The following is a 26486-nucleotide window of genomic DNA, read 5'->3' on the forward strand; positions in this document are numbered from 1 at the left end:
GCAGGAGAAACAGATATAGTCAGCGTAGGCCATCGCGCCCTCCTCCTGTGCAGGGCCAGGGACAATCCAAGCCCCCTCCGGGCCCTAAGCACTTTTTTAGGTGCACACGAGGACAGATTACCACTCCACAATCAGGCCAGTTATCCTCTCTTCCTGAGCAGTCTGTCCCACTTCTACTATGCATGGTCCCTTATTACGTCTGATCGGTGGGTTCTTCACACGGTAGAGGCAGGATATTCTATCCATTTCTGCTCCTTCCCACCCTCCCATCCCCCTTGCCCGTCCCTCCTCAGGGACCTCTCTCATGGGCAACTTCTCATCCAGGAGGTTCAGACCCGCCTCACTCTAGGAGCAGTGGAGGAGGTTCCCCAGGAGCTCAAAGGCAAGTGTTTCTACTCCTGTTACTTTCCCGTCCCCAAGGCAAAGGGGGACCTAAGGCCCATTCTGGACCTGAGGGAATTCAACAAGTTCATCGTCAGCTTGAAGTTCTGCATGGTCTCCCTGAGCACAATCATCCCTTACTTGGATCTGGGAGACTGGTATACCGCCCTCGATATGTAGGATGCCTATTTCCACATATCTGTAACCCAGTCCCACAGACAGTTCCTCTGCTTCTGTGGTGAACAAGGTGCATTATCAGTTCACGGCCCTCCCGTTCGGACTGTGCACAGCCCCTCGCGTCTTCACCAAATGCATGGCGGTCGTGGCAACCTTTCTTCGCTGCTATCATGTGTATGTCTATCCTTACCTGGACGACTGGCTTCTTCGAGGCCGCTCTCGCCAGCAGGTGGAATCGCAGTTGCGAATGGTCAGAGACACTCAGGGTGAACCGCCTTACGTGCCAAGCGTTGCTGTCTTGCTTGCAGGGCCACTGTGTAGCGGTACTGACAGACAATACAACGGCCATGTTTTATGTCTCTGCTCTATCGGGTAGCCCTCCTACTGTGGGAATTCTGTCTAGCCTACTCCATCCTTCTCCAGGCCTCATACCTGCCAGGTGTTCAGAACATGCTGGCGGACAGCTTGAGCAGACAGTTCCTCATGCACGCGTGGTCGATTCATCCGGACATCATCCACTCCATCTTCCGCAGCTGGGGGTTTCCCCAAATCGACCTGTTTGCCACGCAGGCCAACAGAAAGTGTCCAACGTTCTGCTCCTTCAGGGGCTACAGCCCAGGCTCTATCGCAGATGCATTCATGATTCTATGGTCCAGTCAACTGCTGTATGCTTTCCCGCCATTTCCACTCCTCCACAAAGTGCTTTTCAAGGTCCACAGGGACAAAGCGGATGTCATACTGGTGGCCCAGCTTGGCCTCACCAGTGCTGGTACCCCACCCTCATGGGCCTGTCGGTCCAGTTACCGGTATGTCTACCTCTCACTCCCGACTTCATCTTGCAGAATCACGGTCGTCTCTTTCACCCAGACCTTCAGTCGTTCCACCTCATGGCCTGGGGATCCGTGGTTGAACCAGGCAGAGCTCATCTGTTCGGACCTGGTGAGGCAGGTGCTTCTGGAGAGCCGCAAGCCATCTACCAGGGCCACATACAGAGCGAAATGGAAAAGGTTCTCTATTTGGTGTGCTCAAAGGCAGGTGCTCCCACTCCAGGCTTCAATCCCTTGTATTCTGGATTATCTCCTGTACTTGAAGGACCAGCGTCTGGCATTCGGTTCTCTCAAGGTCCACCTCGCGGCTATCTTGGTGTTTCCGGCAGCTTGGTGTTTGCGCACCCCATCGTGGGACTTTTCCTAAAAGGCTTGGAGAAGATTAATCCCCCGATGAAGCCCCCTGTTGTGGCCTGGGACCTCAACCTAGTCCTTTCCCGTCTCATGGGTCCTCTCTTTGAGCCTCTGGCTTCCTGTTCGCTCCTCTACCTGTCTTGGAAGGATGCTTTTCTAGTGGCTATCACCTCAGCATGACATGTGTCTGAACTGCGGGCCCTCACATCTGAGCTTCTGCACACTATCTTTCATAAAGACAAGGTACAACTTAGGCCTCACTCGGCCTTCCTTCCTAAAATGGTGTCCCACTTCCATATTAGCTAGCTCATTTTTCTGCCAATTTTCTACCCAAATCCGCATGCCAGCCCCGTGAACAGCAGCTGCATTCGCTGGACATCAGGAGGGCGCACGCTTTCTATATTGACTGCATGAAGCCGTTCCGCAAGACAACCTCGTTGTTTGTTGCCTTGGCAGAGTGGATGAGAGGTTTGCCAGTCTTTTCCCACCGGATCTCCTCCTGGATTACAGTGTGTATCCGTGCTTGTTATAACTTGGTGAAGGTTCTTTCGCCTGCCGTCACGGCTCACTCCACAAGGGCACAGGCCTTGTCTTCCTGGCCCACGTACCTCTTCAGGAAATCTGCAGGGCTGCCACGTGGTCTTCAGTGCATACTTTCACGTTGCACTATGCCATCGTCCACCAATCTCGGGATGATGCGGCCTTCGGCAGAGCGATACTTCAGTCTGCAATGCCTTGACTCCGACCCCACCTCCGAGGTAAGGCTTGGAAGTCACCTAACTGCAAGCACTCGAAGAAGAAAAAATGGTTACTCACCCTTTCTGTAACTGTTGTTCTTCGAGATGTGTTGCCTATGTCTATTCCACTCCCTCCCGCCTTCCCCTCTGTTGGAGTTGCCGGCAAGAAGGAACTGAAGGGGGGTTGGGCCGGCAGGGTTGTATATAGAGCACCATATCGGCGCCACTCTAGGGGGCTCCACAGCCAGCCTGACTGGTAGCTACTAGGGAAAGGTTTCCGACAGCCATGCACATGGTGCGCGCGCACACCTAACTGGAATAGATATGAGCAACACATCTTGAAGAACAACAGTTACAAAAAGGGTGAGTAACCATTTTTTCCTTCTGGCCTTAAAATTTATGAACCTTGGTGAAATATAGCTGCTGCCTGGCAGTAACAAAGGGAGTGGTATACCCTGCTCTTCATTATACAATGAGAACAATATCAGAACCAAGTCTTAATTAATAATTTGTTGAGGAACCCCTTTCTTGTTTTAAGCTCTGATGTGGAGTCCCCTAATGCAGTGTTTCCCTCTTCTGCACACACTTCTGTATTTTTATTTCTTCTTTCTAGGAAGAGAATGGGGACTATACGTATGTGGAACGAGTGCGGATCCCATTGCCTCATGGAACTTTACTGACGATGGAGGGAGCTACCCAGGAAGACTGGCAGGTGAGAATACTTGGGCAACATGAACAAGCTTTTTCCCATTGTCGTATAGTTTTCTGGATTTCCACAAACTACACTAGTGAGGACATGAGTTACTGGGAAAGCTATTGGGAGATGTGTGTTATGCAGTGACATGACGCTTCACTACATATTAACAGTGCTTTCCATCCAAGAATCTCAATGTATCCCACAAATTAATGGCTTAAGCTGAACAGCATCTCTACAAGATCAATAAGTGATATATATCTATATATCTATATATATATATCTATATCAGAGGGGCAGCCGTGTTAGTCTGATCCACAAAAACAACAAGGAGTCCAGTGGCACCTTAAAGACTAACAGATTTATTTGGGCATAAACTTTCACCTGCACATCTACTAATGTGATATATGCCATCATGTGCCAGCAGTGCCCCTCTGCCATGTACATTGGCCAAACCGGACAGTCTCTAAGTAAAAGAATAAATGGACACAAATCAGACATCAGGAATGGTAACATACAAAAGCCAGTAGGAGAACACTTCAATCTGCCTGGACATTCAATAACAGATTTAAAAGTAGCCATCCTGCAACAAAAAAACTTCAAAAACAGACTTCAAAGAGAAACTGCAGAGCTACAATTCATTTGCAAACTTAACACCATTCATTCATTTGGGCTTGACTAGGAACTGGGTCACTATAAAAGCAATTTTCCCTTTCTTGGTATTGACACCTCCTTATCAATTATTGGGAGTGTACCACATCAACCCTGACTGAATTGGCCTTGTCAGCACTGGTTCTCCACTTGTAAGGTAACTCCCTTCTCTTCATGTGCCAGTATATTTATGCCTGCATCTGTAATTTTCACTCCATGCATCTGAAGAAGTGGGTTTTTTACCTATGAAATCTTATGCCCAAATAAATGTTAGTCTTTAAGGTGCCACCAGACTCCAAGTGATCGATAGTGATCACTCCACCCACCATTTAAACTCCTATGTAATGTTCCTGCATTTAGGAAAGGCAGTGACTAACACAGTATGCGTCTGAAAGTGCATAGGCAATTTAGGAAGACAGAACATAATAAAGTTGTAATTTGGCCTAACAACTCTACTGTTACAGAAAATGCTGTGGGTTTCTTAACGGCTCTGAGCAGTCAGGACATGGGTTTTATGTCTTATCAAACTATTTTAAAAAGTGAGTAATGGACCATCCTGTAAAATGAGGATACAAAATATTTTGTGTTTGAATATTAAATGTGTTTTTAATTATGAAAATCCATATTCTTTTTGTTCATAATGTTTATAGCATCGGGTACCTAAGGAATATCATGCCAGGGAACCACGGATAAACTTGACATTTAGGACCATTTATTCAGACCCTGAGGGAATGCAAAGGTGAATGAAGACAACTCTCTTGGATATTACTGGATATAACATCACAGCTGATCTAAAGCCTCAGACCTGGTGCTGGTTTGGAGCAAGAATTGGATTCACAGTTATTGTCAAACACCTGATGGGGAGAGGGGAACGGAGCTGTCGTCATGGAGAACTGTGACAGTCACAAGTTTCCTGTAACATGTGGCTGATACTGTCGTATTTTCAGATATAAGATGCTATTTGATTTTGTGAATTCATAGACTTTGTTTTGTTCGATTTTAAAAAACAATAGTGACCTGTCCCTTTTGAGAGAGATGAAAATGCTTGCATAAAATTAAAGATATGAGAGTTCATCCGTTATCAGTGGTCAGTGCTTTTTTACCACCACCCCACTACCCTGGCAAAATGTGAATGGGTTTTTATAGCAAAGACAAGTAACAGAAAATAATCCTGTCATACTGGTTTACATGAAACCATGTAGGTGTGTGTATAAATAATGCTTTGCATTTACATGGCACTTCAACTCAGAGGATCTTGGCACACTTATAATTAAGGCTATGATTTGGTCATGGAGGTTGCAGAAGGCACGGATTTCGTGACTTCCACAGACCGTGACTTCAGCCGGCAGCAGCTAGGAGCTGTAGGGTACCCCACCGCCTGTGGTGGCCGAGAGCTGTAGAGTACCCCTGCGGCCCAGAGTGGTGGGGAATCCTGTGCAGCTCCCCAGCCTCTGCAGGGAATTTCCCAGAGCTCCCCAGTCCCTGCGGGTGCGGGAGACCCCCGGCAGCTCCTCATCTGCCTCTGCCAGCAGGGGAACCCTCGCAGCTCCCCAGAGGTCCCCTGCCGCTCCCCAGCCACTATGGGTGGGAGTCACTCCCAGCTACTGGGCAGGGGCCATAGCTTCCAGCCACAGCAGGGCAGGATGCGGGACTCTCCTCCCTCCCCATTGGTCATGAACATTTTTAGTAAAAGTTAGGGACAAGTCACCGCTTCTGTGAATTTTTGTTTATTGCCCGTAAATTAGATATTTACTAAAAATATCCATGACAAAATCATAGCCTTACTTAAATACTATAACCTAGCTCTTACATAATGCTTTTAATCTGTAGATCACAAAGCACTTTACAAAGGAGGTAAGTTGTATTGTTGTTTGCATTATAGTAGCATCTAGAGGCCCCAACCAAGATCAGGGCTCCTTTGTGCTATGTGTTATACAAACAGCTCTTGCCCTGAAGGGATAGGTGAGACAGACAAGAGTGGGAGGGGAAACAGACATAAAGACAAGAAGGGATTTACCCAAAGTTCCACAAGTTATTGACAAATGTGTGAGTAGAACTCATGTCTCCTGACTACCATTTCGGTGCCATATCCCCTCCTAGACTATGTTGCCTGGCTGCTTCACTGTTAACCAATATAGCCTTACATCACCCTTACAAGGTTGAGGAATATTATTTCCATTTTATAATAGGAAATCTAAGTTGCAAAGTAATTAAGGTCAACATTGTGAAAGTGGCCAAGGATTGTGGGTGCTTCAGATTTGGAGACTCTGTATTTGAGATACTTAGGGTCTGATTTTTCAGCAATACTGAGCACTTGTAATTTCCATTGACTTCAGCTAGGGTTATGGGTGTCCAGCACCTCTGAAACTTTGGCCTTGGATATCTCAAATTGGGTGCCCAAAACTACTGGCTACTTTTGAAGATTTGAGCCTAAATTATTTCCCCATTGTCATGAGAACCCATCACTCTTGACTCCTCATCCTGCTCGCCGACCATTAGAAAATGCTCCTGTATATATGTGTAACCTCACAAATTCAGGTTATAGTGAGAAACACTTCCATCAGACCTCTTGCATTCCAGACAGGCAAAGGGCAGCTAAAACCCAATTCTAGGTAGTCTTTCAGGAACTGTTAAAAGCTTGCCTTGCCTACCTGTCTTGCCTGCTATTGGAACCTTTGAACTCATGGTCAGTGTTAAATAAAGCCAGATATGCCCTATATATGGCTAAATACTCTCTACAGTTACTTGTTCGTCAGCTATGCTAGGCTGCAGGATGGTAGATGTTCATTTTCTATATAATGTGGGACCACAAGCATTGATAAACGTTCTCTGCATTGTCTCACATCAGTTAAGCTAAGATTGGTGATGTCCCTCTTTGTTGTCAGAGTAAGTCAGCATTTAGAAAAAGTCTGCTTCTGATTAGCCAGTGCTATCTGCTGCATTGTGGAAGAAAATTGTTCCCTGCTGACAACAGTCCAGTGACTAATCATCTGCTATGCGTAAATTTTCATTTTTACTGGTGATTGTAAAGGATAAACTCTCAAGCCACTGCAGTACTCAGGCTCTAAATTGGGCAGACTTGAGTTGTCAGTGAATCACACGAGTATAATACTGCTATGATGTCTGCCTAAAGCACTGTACAGCACTTAAAACTGTATTTCTAAAGTGCACGAATGTGGGATTATGCAGATAAACCCAGGGGGTTTTTTTAGATGATTTGGGGGGGTTTTTTCACCCTGGTTTCCTGATGTTATCCTGACTCAGTTTCTTACTTTCAGATGGAAGCGTCTGAAAAAACTATAAGTAGTTGTTGAAGGATACAGCCATTTGCTTTGCTTTCTGTTGTCATCTGGTGCTGTGCGAGACTCCCAATGCCATGTTGGGTGGTGTAGTTCCTAGAAAAAGAACTATTTCTCCTTAACCAGGTGCTTGAGTTGACTCCTCCCAGAGGCTGGTACTTACATCTGTAACTTTCGTTGCTGCCCTGCACAATTCACTGAACCTGTTTAATATAATTGTGTACAGCACTATATCCAGGCAGAAGCATAGTCCAATGGTTACCCCAGTAAGCCTTCTCTACTGCTGCCTGTAAAGTGTGAAAAAGGAGAAGGGAACATCAGCCTATTTGAGTAAACTGCAAGTGTGTGTTAAGCTTGACAGAGTGCTTACCCTACCATGTCCAGAGACAGGGCCAGATCCTCAGTTGTGTAAATTGTTGTAGCTAAGTTGAAGTCAATGGCGTTCTGACATTTTACTGTAGCTGGAGGTCTGGCCCATGGATTCTAATCCTGCCACTGGCCTCTCTGTGCCCATTGACTGGGGTTTTGATACATTAATGCATGTTTCTCTATTAACTAGTAACATTAAGGTTAGGAATTTAAATGCTCAAAAAGTGAGGAAATGGAGAAGTTAGTTTCTGTTGTAACATTAACTCAGCCATGCTACACATCCTGTATATTTTGTGGTTTGCATAAATTCATATTTATGTAGACATTTAGATATCAATCCAGAAATTGATCATGCAACACACGTGTAGTAAGTGCAAGTTAATAATTACTACAGTATGAGAACCACAGTTTTAGTCTTAAACTCTGAAAGTCACGAGATTTGTAACCTTAACATAAGATGTATTTTAATTTCCCTGTAGATTCCCAAGAGAGAGAAATTCTTCTCTTGAGGTGCTGAAAGCTTCACAGGAGAGAGGTCAACTCCTACAGACTTTAAAAGCCATGCATAAGCGCCCTGATTCTCTCCTATGCTGAGATTCACTTGGTACAGGAGAGCTTAGGGGCTGCTCTAACTTCTATGCCAGCTGGCTGTGTTTCCTGTGGGACCACACATCCATTGAGAATTGGTTGAGCGAAAGTATGCTGTGTCATGCTCTCTCCTACCCCGTACATCATGTGGGTAGGGCAGTTGGCATAAAGGCTGATTGTGCCTCTTTATGCCAGGTGAAAACTTCCCCACACTGGAGAAATAATCAGCTAGCCAGGCAGAGCTACCATCTACCATTTTGCACTACTTGAGCATCAGAAAATGGCCAGAATAGGCAGAGAGAATCTGGCCCAGAATCTGTTTCTACATTGAAATCTATCTACAGAGGAAGTTTTTTGTTTTGATACTTAGCCCTGATAGTTCATAGCTCCCAAAGTTGGCATGCACAAAAATAAGATTTTAATGTTGGTTTATTGTAGGTGGGAAGGTGGGTCCTGACAGCAGAAAGGCCAAGGCCTCACTGAGGATCAGCAAAACTGAAATTTCAAGTAATAAACTTCAGCTTTGCGGGGGTGGGGTGTTCAGTCTTTGAGAAAAGCAGTGGCCTAAAATTTATTTTAAATGGAAAATATTGTATTTTACCTTTTGGTAACTCAAAGATAGTTGAAGGGGGTTTGCTCTGATTTTCCAGATTGGGGGGGGGGGAACCCTCTGATACTGAATATGAAATATTTCATCCAAAAGACTTTTTCTAGAATTAGAACACACCCCTTAGACACCGTAGTGTCTTCCTCTTTCATCCTAGGCCTGTATAAGAGACTACATAGTATTCCCAGACAAAATGTACAGTAAGAGGGACTAAAGGTTGAAATATGTATTGGTAATCTAGGATAAAATGTATTGTGATTATCTCCTAAACAAACAGAGGATTTAGAGGCAAGGTTAAACTAAATCCAAACAAGATATGTAAATGCTCAGTTAGGACATGCTTAACTTTCCCCTGTAATGACATCATGCAATAAACATGTGGTGATGATCAAGACATTGCAAAGTTTGTGGTCCCAGATTAAAATTGATTTTTGAAGACATTTTAGGTTTTTTTTGTTTGTTTTCCCTTATTTCTGTGATGGAATTTCCATCTTTTTTCAATTAAAAATTTCATACTTGATCACAAAACAAGAAACTCAGAGAATGTATCCGTGTGATATTTATAACAATATGAAGATAGGTACTTATTTAAAAATACATCTTTTTTTTAAAACTTTTAGGGCCAAATTCCTTATATGCATTGATTGATGTACACCACTCTAGAGAAGCCTGAGCATGTTGGCCAGTTTAACTGGGTTTACAGCTGCTTTAGATTGCTAGTGCAGCACAACGGGTATTTAAAAATATATATATACTTAGGATCCATGGTAATTTTTTGTGCCTTTTTTTTTATATAACTGAAAGCTTATCTGTCAGCAGAGGCTACTGCATTTAAAATTTTCTCTTTTAGAGAAATGTGAAGAACGCATTCTTTCAAAATGGCCATTTCATGCTTTTTTCAGTTGAAGTGAGGCTATAAGTTGTCCTCCATTAAGATGCCCTCTTTCAAAATGGCCTCTACCTCCTATTGTTCCAAATGCATGAAACCAAGATCCCCTGAGGGATGGTGAAGAGGAGTAGGATAATGGAGGGAGTGGCCAACTTTGGTATGGGTGGGCTCTAGCCTCTCTCCCATTGAGAATGATGCAAAATGGTGGCCATTTTGAAACTAGCAGTGACTGATCCACAGTCATACAGCGAGTTAATGGCTCAGACCAGACCATATTAATACCTCTCTCCCCATCCTTTGCTGTAACCACTTATTCCTGGAGTACTTGCACTGAGTACTCCTGTATAAACCTCTTGCTGAGTTTTAGGTTGCATATGAAACTACCTTAGGGTTTTATATTGTTACCCATCACTGTAGTATCTGAGCAACTTCCATATAAAATTCATAGTAACAGCATGGTTCTAAAGGGGGCTTCATGGAGTCCCTGACGTGTATGTCTTTTTATGGAAAAATCTCTGATCAAGGGGAGGATGTTTTTAGATTTACTTCATTTGTACCATGTCAGATTAATTCCCTCCATTTTTATTTTTCTCCCTTCAGGACTGAGAGATGTGGCCAAGTTACCTCCTGAACATTAATTCACAGAGAGGTGGGACAGCAGTGGAGGGGTTAAGCTGAAGAGCCCTGTGCAGCAGTCCTGGCAGAGAGTGGTAGATTTTCCTCCTGGGGCTTAGGGCCTGTGACAGATGATAGGTGCTTGTGCAGTCCAGAATATCCTCCTCAAGTGTTGGCACCATTGACTTGTCTAAAAAGCATTTAACACTAGCTTTGCCTTTTCTGGTCATAAACACTTTCAGCCTCGAAATGGAAGCTGCATTACTGTTTTGTTTAAGTGCTCCTTTTAAATGCTCAAAGTTTCCATAGCAACCCCATTCCATTTGTTTAAATGGGAGCTAACTGGCCCATCCTCCCTTCACCAGACTTGTGCTGAAAATATGCCTGTCTCCCATTTTTTGCCAAGCCGGAGGGCGACTTTGCTGCATTTATTGCGTCAGCGATGAAGGCTCTTTGTGAAGGATTCACTCTCCTCAGGGTTGCTTCAGAAACTGCTGAATCATTCAGCTGGCCAGATGCCAGACTTCTGTTGCCTTGCTTGTTGATCTATTTGATCTGCCTATTTCTTGATCCTTCTGACATTCATCTCCGCTTTGGGTAATAATTACAAGCTACTTTTAAAAGGCAGTTGGCCCTGTATGCCGATGGCCTTTGAGCAAGAAGGAAATGGGCTTCCTGGTGAGATTCTTCAGAACAGTTATGATTCCTTCCTTAAATACAGGAAAATGGGGCTGTGATGAAGTTTAACGAGGGGGAAATATGAAGGAAGGGTCTTGCACAAAGTAGTTATTTGATTTAGATTCCCTCGTTGAATGATTTGCTATTATACACCCAGAAGCACCATTATGGCTAATCAATACTAGTCTCCACTCTGCATCGCAAGGCATTGATCACGTGGGATATGTTCACCTGATCCTAACAGAAGAGACAGCTCTGACGTGCCACTAGAAGATTTCTTTACACACAGTCCTTGTACATGCAGTTTAACCCTGTGCAGCTGAATGCTATTATTATTTGTATCCTAGTAGTGCTCAGAGGTCCCAACCAAGAGTAGGGCCCCATTCCTTTAGGTGCTATATAAACACACTAAGAGACAGTTCCCACCCTGAAGACCCTGCGTTCTAAAGAAGACAGATAAAGGGTGAGAGAAGAAGCAGAGGCACAAAGAGAAGTGACTTGTCCAAAATCAGAGCTGATTAAATGCCAACCCAGGACTAAGAACACAGGACTCCTGAGTGCAGTGCCCTGTCCAGTCGGACACACTGCTTCTACATGCTTAGGTGTTTCCCTCTGCACCTTGCTCTCTCAGGCAGAGCTGTGCTCGAGATCTAGTCCAGGGCAAGAACAGAGACAGCTTATCTTTACAGTGCTCCTTCAAAATGAAATGGTAGAAAGAAATAAACCCTAAAACACAGGCACCTTGTTTATTTGCGGAGGCAGCAGAAGGGGGATTAGCAAACCTTGGGTGGTGGTGTTTTCTGGGCGGAAGTGGTGGGCAGAGCTGGGCTCCCTATGTTATATAATCAACATGCAGCTAATTCGCCTACTTAACATGAGTAGGGAAGGGGGAGGAGGCAAGCTTGTGGGTAGGAAGGTGCTTGACAATCTGTGTGCATGATGGAATTTGCCAGCAACTACATTTACCCGGAGAGAATGCGGCCTTCCTAGCCTAAGAACTAGAGTAGGTTGCCTCCCTTGTTCAGCCTGACACACCATTGTGCTTCCAGCCCTAGCACAATGAAGGCTATGAAGTAAGGTTTTGTCTGCTGCATGCAGGGGTGAGCTCTCCTCTTCCTGCCTTGGTGGTGCTGTTAGCCGTCAGAGAGAGAACTCAAATGTGCTGATTTCAGTCTCAATAAATTACTCTGTACAGTACTTTGCACAGGGGTAAGATATCACATCAGTTAATTTTTCAGTGGCCCAGTCACCTCTTTGGCCAGCTCCTGGCTTGGCTGCCTCATTTAGACCAGAATGGCTCTATTTCATCTCTATAACTCCCCTCTCCCCCAACCCCTGCTATTCTTATAAAGCTGATTTCAGAACTTGGGGAGCAATGGAGTTTCTAATCTGACAGTGTTTTTTCCTTCCTGCTTGTCAGCATTAGCTTCACACTAAAGCAGGGGTGAGTAAACTTTTTGGCCTGAGGGCCATATCTGAGTATGGAAATTGTATAGCGGGCCACGAATGCTCACAAAATTGAGGTTGGAGGGCGGGAGGGCTCTGGCTGGGGGTGCAGGCTCTGGGGTGGGGCTGGCGATAAGAGGTTGGGGGTACAGAAGGGTGCTTCAGGCTGGGACCGAGGGGTTCGGAGGGCAGGAGGCTGATCAAGCAGGGGCAGGGGGGTTGGGGCACAGGAGGAGTTTAGGGGGCAGGCTCCAGGCAGCGCTTACCTCAAGCATCTCCCAGAAATAGTGGCATGTCCCCCTTCTGGCTTCTACACGAAGGTGTGGTCAGGCGGCTCTGTGCACTGTCCTGTCCACAGGCGTCACCCCTGCATCTCCCATTGTTTGCAGTTCCTGGCCAATGGGAGCAGTGGGGGCAGCATGTGGAGCCCTCTGGCTGCCCCTACTTGTAGGAGCCAGAGGGGGGTCATGCCGCTGCTTCTGGGAGCCATGTGGAGTGGTGCAAGACCCCGACCCCGCTCCCCGGCTGGAGCACCAGAGCAGGGCAAACCCCAGATCCCGCTTCCCGACGGGAGCTCAAGGGCCGGATTAAAATGTCTGGAGGGCTGGATGTGGCTCCCGGGCCGTAGTTTGCCCACCACTGCACTGGATCCTCTCTTCAGGACAGGACTTTGGTTTCCAGAGCCATCATCATTCAGGTATTTACTTAGTCTGTTTTTAGTTCTTTAAAGCTGCTGCTGCTATTTGTAAATTGCATTAAAAATCTAAAGGTTTTAAAGAAGGAGGGGAGGCTCAACCACAGTCCATGGAAGATGATCCACAGACTCCTTCATCTCATTGTCAGGAAATTTCTGAGGTTTTTAACACATACAACAGTTACTTTCTCTTCAAATAAGAACTGCTTCAGGCCACTTTTACATTATGTATTAAATGCTATTTGTGTTGATTGCTCTCAGGGCTCAGCATTGTGCAACCCACGGAAGAAGACATGAGGCACTTTTGAAAAGTTTAAGATGCATTTGCAAAAGTGTCTTAGGAACCTAAGGCCTTGTCTACAAGGGAATTTTTGGGGAGAGGGGTATAACCTAAGGTGTGAATTTAATTCAGCATAGTTTTATACCAGTATAACTCCCCATCTGGACACCCTTAGGGCTTGTCTACACATACAGCGCTGCAGCATGTCTGGTGAAGATGTTCTATGCTGATGGGGGAGAGCTCCCCATCAGCCTAATAAAACCACCTCCACGAGAGACAGTAGCTGCGTCAGCAGGAGAAGCTCTCCCACCAACATAGCACTGTCCACACCAGCATTTATGTTGGTGTAACTTATGTTGCTCAGGGGTAGTTTATTCACACCCCTGAGCAACATAAATTATGCCGACATAAGCTGTAGTGTACACATAGCCTAAGTCTGGTAAAAGGTGCCTTGTGTTTGGTTTAGCATAGGGCAAAGGTTCTCAAACTGTGGTTCGTGGATCACCAGTGGTCTGCAAGCTCCATTCAGGTGATCTGCAGATAGTTCCCTCTAAGGTGCGTGCCTGGGTGGCCACACATGAGAGAATGAAGGGCCACCCCTTTGATTAGTGGAGCCGCTCAAGCGTGGCTCCACTAATTAGGTGCCTGGACCTTGGAGAAGACATATATGTAAGGTGAGGTGGTGGCCCTGAGGGGAATAGTGGGTAGGTGGGAGGGGGCAGGGTGAGAAGATGGGGTGGGGGGAATTTGGGACATGCGGGGCTGTGGTGGCCAGAGAAAGAGACGACTTTCCCTAGCTCCAGGGCTGTGGCTGCCAGGGAGAGACCCCCCCCCCTTCCTTCCCAGCCCCAGCTCAGGGGCTGCCACAGTGGGGGAGAGAGGGCACATCCATTGCATTAGAAAGATAAGACTACTGATATTAAAATATGAGCTGGTGCTTTTATTTGTAGAACAAAAAATGTTGTTTATTATTAAGGTTTTTTTATATAGCACTTTATCCAAAGCACTTTAAAATAGTTAGCTAATGGTAAAAACAACATTTGGAAAGATCATTAAGTGGTCCGCTAAGACCCACAGCAATTTTCAAGTGGTCTGCAAAAAAAAAAAGGTTTGAGGACCGCTGGCATAGAGGTTCTCAAACTTCATTGCACTGCAACCCCCTTCCGACAACAAAAAATATTACACGACCCCTGAGCCCACCCGAGCCCCACAACCCCAGGCAGGGGCCAAAGCCCAAGGGCTTCAGTTCTGGGCAGGGGGCCTGTAACCTGAGCCCCACCATGCAGGACGGAAGCCAAAACCTGAGCCCGGCCGCACAGGGCTGAAGCCCTCGGACTTTGGCTTCCAGACCCAGGCAGTGGGGCTCACACTTCAGCTTCGGCCCTGGGCCCCAGCAAATCTAATCCCAGCTCTGGTGACCCCAATTAAAATAGGGTCATGACCCACTTTGGGGTCCGAACCCACAGTTTGAGAACCTCAGGTTTGGCATATGTCTCTTGGGGAATGGGTTTAAGCTAAATCATAGAAAGCCACTTTTGTACTGGAATAAGATTGCCCACACAGTAGGGTTATATCTCTACTACTACACTGGTATAACTGGTAAATCTTTCCTGTGTAGGCAAAGCCTTAGGCTTTGTCTACACTGGAACTTCATCAGCAAAACTTTTGTCATTCAGGGGTGTTTAAAAAAAAACAACCCCTGAATGACAAGTTTTACTGACGAAAAGCGTTGGTGTGAACGGCGCTTTGTCGACAAGAGCGCTCTCCTGCCGACAACGCTGCTGCCGTCGTTGTGGGTGGAAGTTTTTTACTGGCGGGAGAGCTCTCTCCTGCCCACAAACAGCAGCTACACTGCGTGCCTTTTAGCAGCACTGCTGTAGCACCACAGCTGTGTCGCTAAAAGGTGCGTAGTGTAGACAAAGCCTTAGTCCCATTGACTTTCAGTGAGAATTAGGCTCCTGAGTCACTTTGATGCTCTTGAAAATATTACCTGCCATCCCTGTTTTATGTGATATCTCTCCCTATGTCTAAAGAATTATTTCAAAGGCACCTGTGACTATGGTATCCAAGTGTAGCATTGAAAAATCCCTAATCAAGAGGCTTACAATCAAAATTATACAAACAATATAGTTCAGATACATGCTATGGCAGATGCCCCAACAAAGGGCCAGTCTTGTAATGTTGCAATTTGTTTGTTTCTTCCAACAACTATATTGTTAAGAAGCTTGTCATAAACATACAGCTAAGGGTAGCAAAAAATCCCTCCTTTACTTGTAAGTGGTTAAGAAGCTCAAATAACCTAGCTGGCACCTGACCAAAAGGACCAGTAAAGAAAGATCCTTTCAAACCTGTGGGGGGAGGTTTTGTTTGTGTGCTGTCTTTGTTGTTCTCTCCGGGACAGAGAGAGACCAGGGCAGGAAAAACACATCTCCTAAAACTCTACCTAAAATAAGCATCTAAAATTATAAATTGTAAGTAATAGCAAGGAAATGTGTTAAGATATCTTTTGTTTTAGCTAAGAGGGAGGTTTATTCCTGCTTTTTGAAACTTTAAGGTTTTGCCTAGAGGGGAATTCTCTGTGTTTTAAATCTTATTACCCTGTAAAATTACCTTCCATCCTGATTTTACAGAGGTGCTTCTTTTACTTTTTTTCTTTATAATAATAAAGTTCTGTTTTTAAAAACCTGATTGTTTTTTAGTGTCCTAAAAACCCAAGGGTCTGGTCTGTGCTCACCTTGTTTACCTATTTGGTTGGTATGTTATTCTCAAGCCTCCCCAGGAAAGGGGGTGAAGAGGATTGGGGGTATATTTTGAGGAAACAGGAACTCCAAGTGGTCCTTTTCCTCAATCTTTGTCTAACTCACTTGGTGGTGGCAGCAATACCATCCAACCTAAGCTGGTAAAAATAAGCTTAGGGGGTCTTTCATGTGGGTCCCCACATCTGTACCCTAAAGTTCAAAGTGGGGAGGAAACCCTAACAAAGCTATTTGAGTGGAGAAAGGTGCTTGGTTATTAGAGCTGATGGGAAATTTTCTGACTGAATAATTTTCCATCAGATGTTGATTCCAGGGAAATGTATTAATTCTGTCAAAACTTTCAATGGAAACCAGGCAAGTTTCCTTCAGAAACCTGCCTCATTTCCTGCCAGCTCACCTCCCATCTTCCTAGACTCCCTGGCTCCTCAGTAGCCCTCCTGCTGGGGAGCTGGGGTTTCCAGGCTCCTCAGTAACCTGTCTGGCTGACTGCCACAGAGCTAGGGATTCCAGGCTCCCAGCTCCTCAGCAGTCCATCTGGCTGGTAGTCAGGTAGCCCAGGGATCTGGGCAGGCCAGTTCCCAGGCTCTGCGGTTGGTTGGGGTTTAAGGCTGCCCAGGTTCCTGGCGCCTGCTGGCCAGCTCACTCAGCGAGCCAGGTAGCAGCTTCCTCAGGCTGCCTGCTGGGCAGGTAGTTTGCCCAGGGCCCTAGTTGCCAGGGCTACCTAGGGGTCTGGGTGGCTGGCTGACTGGCTCCCCAGGCTGGCTCCCTGGTTACTTGCTCTGCCTGTCTCCCCAGGCTCCTTGGCTGTCTGGCTTCCTGGGTACTAGGGCTGCCTACCAGGTGAGCAAGTGGCTGCCCAACTCTCCAGCTGCCCACCTCGCAAGCCAGTTGGAGCCAGCCCAGAAAATTTTTATAATTCTGTTTTGGCTTTTCCATAAAGGAATTTTTTGAAAAAATTTCCATTCCATGGGAAATTTCGCATTTCCAACCAAATCCAAACAAACACTGTTTTTTGGAAATGTGAAATTTCCCATCAGACAGAAACTCCAGGTTCTATCGATTGTAGTACAATTACTAATGGCAATTCTCCAGCTAAAGCTAAGAAGGGTTAAATACTACATGTGTCTATAACTGATACCAAATGTAAGGGGAGCCATCCCAGCAGGTTACTCAAGTCAGTTTAGTTAAAACTCATTTGATTTATAAAAGTACAAGTTGACCTTTTAAAAACCTGCACCTTTAGGAATTAACTGGTCTCCAGTTGGCTGTGTCTCACTCCCACCTTGTATCCCCTAAGCCAATGAGCATGCAACATTACAATAACAGTTGAGCAACAGCTGCCACTCATTCTGACATCCATCATACCAGTTAAACTAAATATGCATCAATCATTTGGTAAAACAGTGTCTCTGTCATGGAACATTTTACACATCTTTTACTTTGAAAATAAATGCCTCAGCTTTGCCTCTGCATTTATTATTACTACAGAGTAGCAGTCGGAGACCATTATCCTGTGACACTGCCACTTAAACACCTACTTGTGTCTTCTGCTATTGCTTTACTGTATTAAAACACTTGGTAAGGAGAGTATTATTGCCATTTGCATAGTACTGTGAAATGCAAAAATATCACAACATGGCCATCTTGGGATCTAATGTGATTAAGATTTAAGTCTATTTATTGCTCCTTGGGAGGATCTGTAAACCAAAGAAAGAAATCACTGTTTCAATGAGCAAGTACATCTCTAGGGTCTCAGAAGACATCTGAATACTGAGAAAGAAAGAGTAGGGCTTCCTGATCAACAAATAATATTTTGTTCCAGGTTTCACAAACCTTTTGCTCTAGTTCATTCATCAGATGTCATCACAGGAATGTGACCAGTGTAATGATGTTTAAAAGAGACGGTCAAGGTATTCAGAATTTTTAATGTACCTTTTGTTCTTGGGGTAGTAGTCAGAACCTTTTGAAGAACTATTGTAGACTATATAGGAAAGACTTAGATCCATGTGTATACGAAATGCTAAAGTAGGAATAGGTGTGGAACAAATTGATAGATATCAAGAGAAAGGATCCTATTTTGGATAATCAAGATGATGATGTAGAGTACATTTATTTTGTAATCCTTATCACTATACCATCTGAGCACCACACAATCATTAGTGGATTTTGTACTCCTAGCCCCCTGTGAGGAAGTGAACTATTATCTACATTTTAAAGATAGGGAACTGAGATACAGGGTAGCTCAAGTGACATTCCCAAAATCCTACAGAAAATCTGTGGCTAAGCTTGGAACTGAACCTGGGTTTCCTTCCTGTGCCTACTCCTGCACAAATGGTGTGCAGAGTTCAATGTTAATTATAGCTGGCACAAGTAGTGATGCCTATAGTCAAGGCTCCCAAACCTTTTCATTTTAAGACCCTGTTTTCAGTTGTTTACAGCTTTGCCAAACAAACTGTTTGGGTTGAAATGTCCCATGCCAGGCATCTGCCTCGGGCTGTTCATTTTGTTTCAGTTAAAACAATTGTCAGTTCTAAGAATGAGGTAAGGGGGAAAATACGTTGTTTTTTCCATGTTAAGAAAGTTCTAACAACTATTTTCAGCGAGAAGCTCTAGAACCTCTGTAGTTTGGAGAAGAGACATGAAATTTTGCAGGGGGTTGTCTTGATGGCCAGGATATGCCTTTAGCTATCCCCATGAAAAGTCACCCAAATTAGGCCAAGTTATGAAGTCTGAAAAAGTCTGAAAAATCTCAGCTCACATATGCTCAGTGGAGGATTGTTAAGAGTTTGACAACTACATTCCTTTAAGAATCCATCTCTATTAAGCATGCCCTCTCCCCTCCCAGCTCCTACATGTGACCGGACTGCATGTGCACCATCACCATATAGTGACTACCATGCTCCATGCTGGGGCTGAGCTGGACTTTCCATGCATTTGTTCCTCCCAGCGACTGAGGGTTGCTATGGTGCTGGGCAGTAGAACAGATTTCGCTCTCAATGCCCCTGCTGGTGGTGCCTAGGCAGCCTGGAGTAGCTGCAGGAACATCCTGACTTAGGGTGACCAGATGTCCCGATTTTATAGGGACAGTCCCGATATTTGGGGCTTTTTCTTATATAGGCTCCTATTACTCCCCACCCCCGTCCCGATTTTTCACACTTGCTGTCTGGTCACCCTAGCCTGACTTGAATGCACAAGCAAGGTGAGGAATAAGGTGGGGAAGAGATGCCGGGGAAGAAGATGAGAATAGCTAGGGGCAACGGGTTGGGGCAGGAGCAGCGGGGGCAAAGGGTGGGGGGCAGAGATCAGAGCAAAGTGTTTGTGTGGGAGGATAGGAGCAAAAGGAGGTGGGGGGAAGGCATGATCCGATATCATATGCAGAGTGGGGCTAAACTGAGGTTCCACAGGCAATGAATGATTTTGCTCATGGACAAGCTGGGTTTACACCAATATCCAAGTATACTGGGCTGCAAATGCAGTGGTTTGTTCTTGAATAATGGGGCCATATACACAAACTTCTTGTTGCATTAGTTTGTTACAGCACTGAGGAGCCAGCAGAGGATTGGCGGAATCACTCCTTAACAAAACAGGCATTTGGACCTCATCCTGGAGACCCTTGCATTTCAGTTATTAAAAGAAAGTTTCTAGCCCTTTCCCCTGTGAAGAGTAGCCAACATAAACTCATACAAATCAATTTCAAAAAGCTGGGCTCCACTTCCGCAGGAGGAGGCTAGGGAGACATAAAGATCCCTTTAAAAACATAACTTTGTGTGTAAAATGAGGCAGTTTGGAGGGGTGTCTCAGAGAATCATCTCACCGACTTGCCCCAGAAACCACACTGTATGTGCACACTGATGGGATTATGGGGGATAGGAATTATTTGTTTGGAAGGGCAGAGACAAAAAAGCTTTTTCAAAAGACCACCCCAGAATGCTATGGCCCGTTGTGTTTGTTAATTTCTGCCCTTCCTGGGGCTGGGACTGAGGGGGCTGCTGTTCACTTAAGTGGCTCCCATGCCCTGGGTGCACCTCCTATCACCATTACAGCAATTACAAGGGAGACTTCCCCACTGCATCCCCTACCAGTGACTAGGATTTCATGGAAGAGCACCACATAGTGCCCACAAATCTCTCTCTACCTACAGCTCTCGCAGTGCATGAAGGAGAGGAGAGAAGACCAAGGTGTTACTGCTGTGAATGAGAGACCAGTGCCCACAGCAGCCTGCTAGTGCCTGCACACTGACCCCCAGCCCAGAGTCTGTAAAGACGGTTATAGAGAAGGAGCCTGGCACCTTGCTCCCCTCTACAACTGCCCAGAGTAAGCCTGCTCCTTCCGTGCCTACTACGGAAGACCCACTCCTGCACCCTACCACCTACAGCAGCTAGGGAGACCCACCCATCCCAAGAACAAAAAGGGAACACATTCCCCAACCGACTACCAAGCCCCAGAACCAGCGGTGATCTGCTTCCCACCTGACCAACCACAATGTAAAGCCACAAGACTCTGACCTGACATGAAGAAGAGCTGCCAGGTAGTGGAGCTTCCAAGGTTAGGGAAATATAATGGTGAGGGTGGAAGGATTGATGGATTTGGGGGAGTATTTTACCTAGGGGATATGATGAATTTCTCTTGGTGGTGGAATATTTTGAGGGACTTTTTAATTATTAATATGTTGGCAGCATATCACTGTATTGGATGGTTGATTGTGAGGGCTGAGCTGTGCACAATGATTTGTTATTGTAGGGTGTCCCTCAGAGCTGAGTTGCTGGCACTGATTACTTTTTAAAGAAAAACAAAAGCATGTAGAATCATTAACTAACAATACTGTAAAGGAATATAAGGGCTTTCCAAACATATACATGGGGAAAACGCATGTCAGTCAAAGGCTGAGCAACGTCAAACGAGTGTGTCCCTTGCAAGGAGACCGTGACAAGGAAAATGATCCAAATACATCCAGGGTGTAAATCATTCAATGTAATGGGATTATGCAAGAGTTGGACTTGGCGCACTGAGTGTTTTCATTGAAGATGTCTTATGATTGTAAAAATGTGGTGACATTTTGCATGTGAAAGTACAGATGTCTCTTGAAGGCCATTTGAGGTCTCGACAGCTGAGCTGAAATGGGTTTGCATTACAGCTTGTTGAATAACAGCAAGTCTCCCAGTAGCAAAGATATGACTCAAAGTTTAAGGGAAGAAAAATAGCTTTCAGCTTTAAAATACTGTTTGGATTGTTCTTCTCTTTTGGTGTTTGTAGGACAGTGTCTGTTAGGTTCCAGCAATTGAATTCTTTATTATTTTTCTAAATGTGGCTGTTTCATAACAGGAGTTATACTGAAGACAAGAAAAGGTCAAAACAGACCAAAGCCTCCCAGCCGCCAACACATGTGGTCAATAAACACAGGAAGCAGAATCGCTAATAGATATGCACAGGTTTCGATGGCTTTCAAAACTAACTCTGACCTTAACAATATGTTGTGGTCCTACTTAAAAGCCACCTGGCTGAAATGAAAAACATGCTGCCATACTTGTATTTGTGGCTAATGCTGGTGATCAGGTGAATATTGCTGACTAAACACTACTGAGCACAGGACTGGAGGTTCAGGAATTTGATCATTCTGATCGAAGTTTAGATACTTACTCCCTCGATAGCCTTGGCAAGTCATTTAACCTCTCTGCTTCAGTTTAGCATTCTATGAAACAGGTATGGTCATACAGGACTTATTTACTTTATAAGCCAGGACTGTGAAGATCCAGTAGTTCTTCTTTGTAAAGTGTAATCGAGAAGCTAAGGGTTTGTATCTCATTCTCATTAGTCTCCAACACAGAATAAAAAGTAATCTAAGATGCTGCAGAGAAAATGTAGGTTACATATTAAAAAAAAACACTGCCTGACTCGAAGAAACATTTGGCAGTAGAGCAAAATGCAGATTCCCCTTCCACAGAGATATTTGAGGGTAGATTTGGAACATGCCCATCAGGGATGAGTTAAATCAATCTTGCCACAGTGCAGGGAGATGAACTAGATGACTCAAGAGATCACAGTCCCTACCCACCCTAATCATGCTATTGCAGCACTGATTTCTTTGCTGGCATGAGCTGCAGTATGGTGGTTTGCCTAATGGAAGACAAGATTTGCCTAATGGAAAGTAATCTGTTTGCAGTCTTTTCCCTTTAAAATTCCTCCTTTCTTGCAGGAAAGGAAGAGTGTCTCCCCTGTGTCCCCACCCCCCGAACTTCCTGTTCTGTGCAATTCACCCTGATGGGAATGAAGAATTTATAAAGGGTCATGATGGTATTTCCCATTATTACAGGGCTGAAAAAGTAACTTGTTGTTTGCACAGTTGGTGACATGGAATTCCTGTGATATTGTTTTAACAATGCAGTTTCTTCTTCCATAAAGATGGGTGTTGGACTGGACAAATGATCCAAAGGCCCAAGAGAAGTTGAAATATTACCAGCTATAGATAGAGGTGAAAACCCCCCCTCCTAAGCAATGCCCTAGTATACAAGTGACTTCAGCTCCTGCACTATGTAGGGAAGAAATCTGCTCCTATGACATGCATAGCAGGGAATATCTGTCATCTATATGGCAGGGGTCACATTTCAAATACCAGGAGCAACCTAGATTAAAGCCAGGACTTAAACCATTGGAACAAATATAGTTTTTTACATTAGCGCATTCCCAGCCTAATTTAGGCAATTATGTCACTGGATATTTTCACTGAATTGTCTCAAATAAAATCTTAACGCCTTCTAGTTATTACCATGGTGATGTTGCTCCAACTCTGCAGTGAAATTATCCAGAGCCTTTTATGATCAGAATTGAGGGATGAAATGCTCATTCCAGATGAAGTGAAGCCAGTTTGCTCTAATGCTGAACTTTGTTTATGAAGTTGTGTGGTCTATTTGTGTCCTGGGAGAATGTTTAATTGCAGATTTAAAATCAATTGCACTTTTTGCAGAGTCTCTGGTGCCCATTGTGCACATGTTGCTAAGGCAGGTCAAAGATACCTTGGGGTATATTTGTAACCCTTCTGCCCATCAGAGTTGGCAGCAACAAGGGCCGGGTTCAATATCTAGGGGATCCATTCCAATAACACAATGCAAACCGGCTCGAGCCCCCACCCAGTGACCTGGGACAAATATATACCACCCCCGCTGGGCGCCTCCAAGAGGCAATACTTCCCCTCTTGCAAGCACATAGTCTGAGTGTAGCAAAAAGCCTTTTAATAACAGAGAGAAACAATGTGGCATTATGTTGGGGAAACACCACCAACAGGATTCATAACACAACCCATGAGCAAAAAAACCCACCCCAAGCAAATTGGGGCATGCCCCTTTCCCTTTGGTTCTTGAGTCCAGCAACCCCAAATCACCCAAAGTCCCAAAAGTCCAACGACCCAAAAGTCTCTGTCCCTGGTCAGGGCAGCCCCAGAATTCAAAAGTTTATCTGCGGAGCTTTACCTCCCAACCTGGGTAGAAATGGGACAGGAGTAAGAGGCACCTTACATGATCTGAAGCTGACTGCCCCACAGCTCCATAGGCCTTCGCTCCGCTCTGCCAGCCGCCCCACGATCTCCTCCACCAGCCGGTCCACAAACTGCTCCGCGTCCCACCAGCAGCTCCCGCCATCCTACGAACTGCTCCACCAGCCTGTCCACAAGGCACTCCAGCAGCCCCACAAAGGGCTCTACAATATAGCTTCAGGCTCCCCCACTACTTAACACAATGCTCAGTGATTTCAGCTCTTTGGTGAATTCAGCTTGTAGTAGGGGAGCCTCAGTGCTGGTGCACCATTAGCCCAAAGTGAGCTCAGCAGCCTGTAACTAGATTCCTAATGGAATCAAAATTAGCTCTGATATTCCACAGTGGAGAGAGGAGGAGGTGCAATTAGCATGTAAGCCCCTCACCAAGGGGCCCATACCACCAAGTATTAACACTTGTCCCCAGCCTCTCTCTCCATTCAGAGTTTTAAAACCCATGACCCTTGCCTAGCAAGTGCTACTTAGTTGATGGTGAGTCCCTCCATCATAACAAAAGGCCAAGTACAGTTCCAAGCACAGTTCCCATAATCAGGGTAATAACAATTTATTCTTCCTGCCCCAATAACAGAGACACTGGGGATCCCACAGCAGCCAAAGTGACCATTTGGGCAGCTATGGCCTCATTCTAGGCGGGGTGGGTGTGCCTATGCAAATGAGATCGGCCCCTGAAGTTCTTTTCCACAACTTGCCACACCTCACCACCAGATATCAGGGTGGAGCTCATCCTGACACTGCTTACATATTAAAAGGGGAAATGCTCTCCCTTCCAATTGGAACATGGCTTTGTTGGGGGGATCTGGTCACTGAAGGGCTAAAACACAGTTTGCTCTTGCAGGTTAGACAGGCCCAAACTAATGTATTCTTCAAACCATGCTGCATTCTTGACCTCTAGAATGATTGTAGCACAATGTGTGATTCGGTCCTGACTAAGCCAAGTTGTCAGGGATGATGACTGTGCTGTAAGTGGGATCTTTCAGAGAGAGAGAGACATGTTACTGTGCAGAGAGTATTTTAGAGGTGAAATGTAGCCATTTAAAATCAACAATGAAAACAACCTCTTTCCCAAACTGGAATGACTCAATTTGACCAAATAGAGAATTGTTCCTTTATTAAGCTAATTTTGTCTCCCAATAAAAGGGCTTCATGTTGAACCTGGCCTGAATGCTGCTTTTTAGAGCCAAGGAGCTGGAAGATTGCAGCAAGGCACATTATAAAGCTAGGGTTCTTAATGGTTCTTTTTCTTTTAAATTGGCAGCCGGCGAAACACCCATCCTTCTAGAAACATGCTAATAAGGGGGTGGCCACAGTTGCCTCTCTCCCAAACCACAGGAGAGGGTCCTTGGTTTGTTTTAGCCAGCTTTGTGAAATGGCCCTAATTAAAACTGTACTTTCCAAGCAATTCTGAAGTGGCCATTAGCCCCATCTGTGTGTGTCCTTGCCATTGATTAGGGAGTTTGGTGTGGGAAGGGCTGAACCCTCATGAAAAGGAAACAAGAGGCCCACGTGATTGTGGCCTCACAAAAGCAGGTGCCTTTCCGTACGCTGAGCAGCTGCAGTGGGAGCAGGACACCCGTGTTGCGCACATGCTACTCTGCTTCTCAAGAAGCACTTGCCTGTCTCTGCCACAAACACATGAGGCTCCTCCTGCCGGGCAAACCCTCTGCTAAAAGGCCCCGAAGAATGTGTTTTCTTCCCCTTTCTAGTCACAGTTTGAAATACCTAATATTCTTGATAAGACACAGTCTCCCTCCTTCCCACTTCCTATCTAACTGGATTTTGAAAACTTTCCTAGCATGGGACCTGCACTGGACAAAAGCTAACTGAGAACAGACTGTAGGGAACAATCCTGCATCAATCCTAGAGAGGGACAAACTATCTCTTCCCCCCCTGCATTCTAGCGCCTTTCCTCTTTCTTTAACCCTTGGGTTTTTTCCACTTCTGATAATCCTTAGCATGTACATCTTTAAACCAGGGCTCTGACCTTAACTAATTCACAAGCTCCTGTTTTATTTTAATAATTGTAGTACTAGATGTGATGGGTTCCCCCCAGGGTGCATCTGGAACTGGAGTAACACTGAGCCCCCGACCCACCAGTCTGGGCTCCCTCTCACACTGTACTGCTGTGACAAGCTGCAAAGTCCTCCAGCCTGCACTTTCACCAGCATACATACAGGTAGGGACATATCCAGCTGCAGTTACATGCAGGCTCTCTGACCAGCCCCTGCATAGGAAGGCTACAGCTAAGGCAACTCCCAGCTCCTCAGCCACACACTCCCTCTGGAGTATAAACCCCAAATTATACCATACTGCGCTGCACAGGGAACTGTACAGCATAAGCTCATAAAATTTGCCCCCTCCCTCAATGTGGAGAGGAATATGCAACAGCCTTTGCTCCCAAGTTATAATTCCCACACACTTCACTCCAACTCACTGGTTTAGATAAAGCAAATACAAGTTTATTAACTACAAAAGATAGATGTAAGTGATTATAAGTGATAGCAAAGAGATCAAAGCAGATTACCTAACAAATAAACAAAAAACACAAACTACGCTTAATATACTAAATAGATTGGATATGAATAGCAGATTCTCACCCTAAGAGATGATACAAGCAGGCTGCAGATTCTTAAGGGGCAAGCTGCACTTGCTTTACAGCTTGGAATCCCCAGGTGTTTCATTCACAGGCTAGAAATCCCTTTAGCCTCGGTCCAGCACTTCCCCCAGTCTTTGTTCCCCACATGTTTCCAGGAGTCTTCTTGTGTGGGGAGTGAAGTACACCAGATGATGTCACTCCCTACCTAATATAGCTTTTGCATATGGCGGTAACCCTTTTTCCCAAAGCTTGGTTCCCAGCCTGGTCTGTGGAAAAATACTGACAGCCCAAGATGGAGTCTAGAGACA

The 26486-nt window shown here is 45.2% G+C and overlaps 1 protein-coding gene across 4 annotated transcripts in view; it reads left to right on the plus strand.

The window, feature by feature from the left end:
• ALKBH3 (alkB homolog 3, alpha-ketoglutarate dependent dioxygenase) overlaps positions 1–4902 on the plus strand; it is a 55130-nt gene extending 50228 nt beyond the window's left edge. For all 4 annotated transcript variants that reach the window (XM_077818569.1, XM_077818570.1, XM_077818567.1 and 1 more), the window contains 2 exons: positions 3090–3188; positions 4472–4902. In XM_077818569.1, coding sequence (XP_077674695.1) covers positions 3090–3188; positions 4472–4564 — 192 coding nt within the window. In that variant the 3' untranslated portion in view covers positions 4565–4902. The remainder of the gene's footprint in view (positions 1–3089; positions 3189–4471) is intronic.
• The last annotated feature ends 21584 nt before the right edge of the window (positions 4903–26486 follow it).

Source organism: Eretmochelys imbricata, chromosome 6 (genome assembly GCF_965152235.1).
Source record: "Eretmochelys imbricata isolate rEreImb1 chromosome 6, rEreImb1.hap1, whole genome shotgun sequence".
Taxonomy (NCBI): domain Eukaryota; kingdom Metazoa; phylum Chordata; order Testudines; family Cheloniidae; genus Eretmochelys; species Eretmochelys imbricata.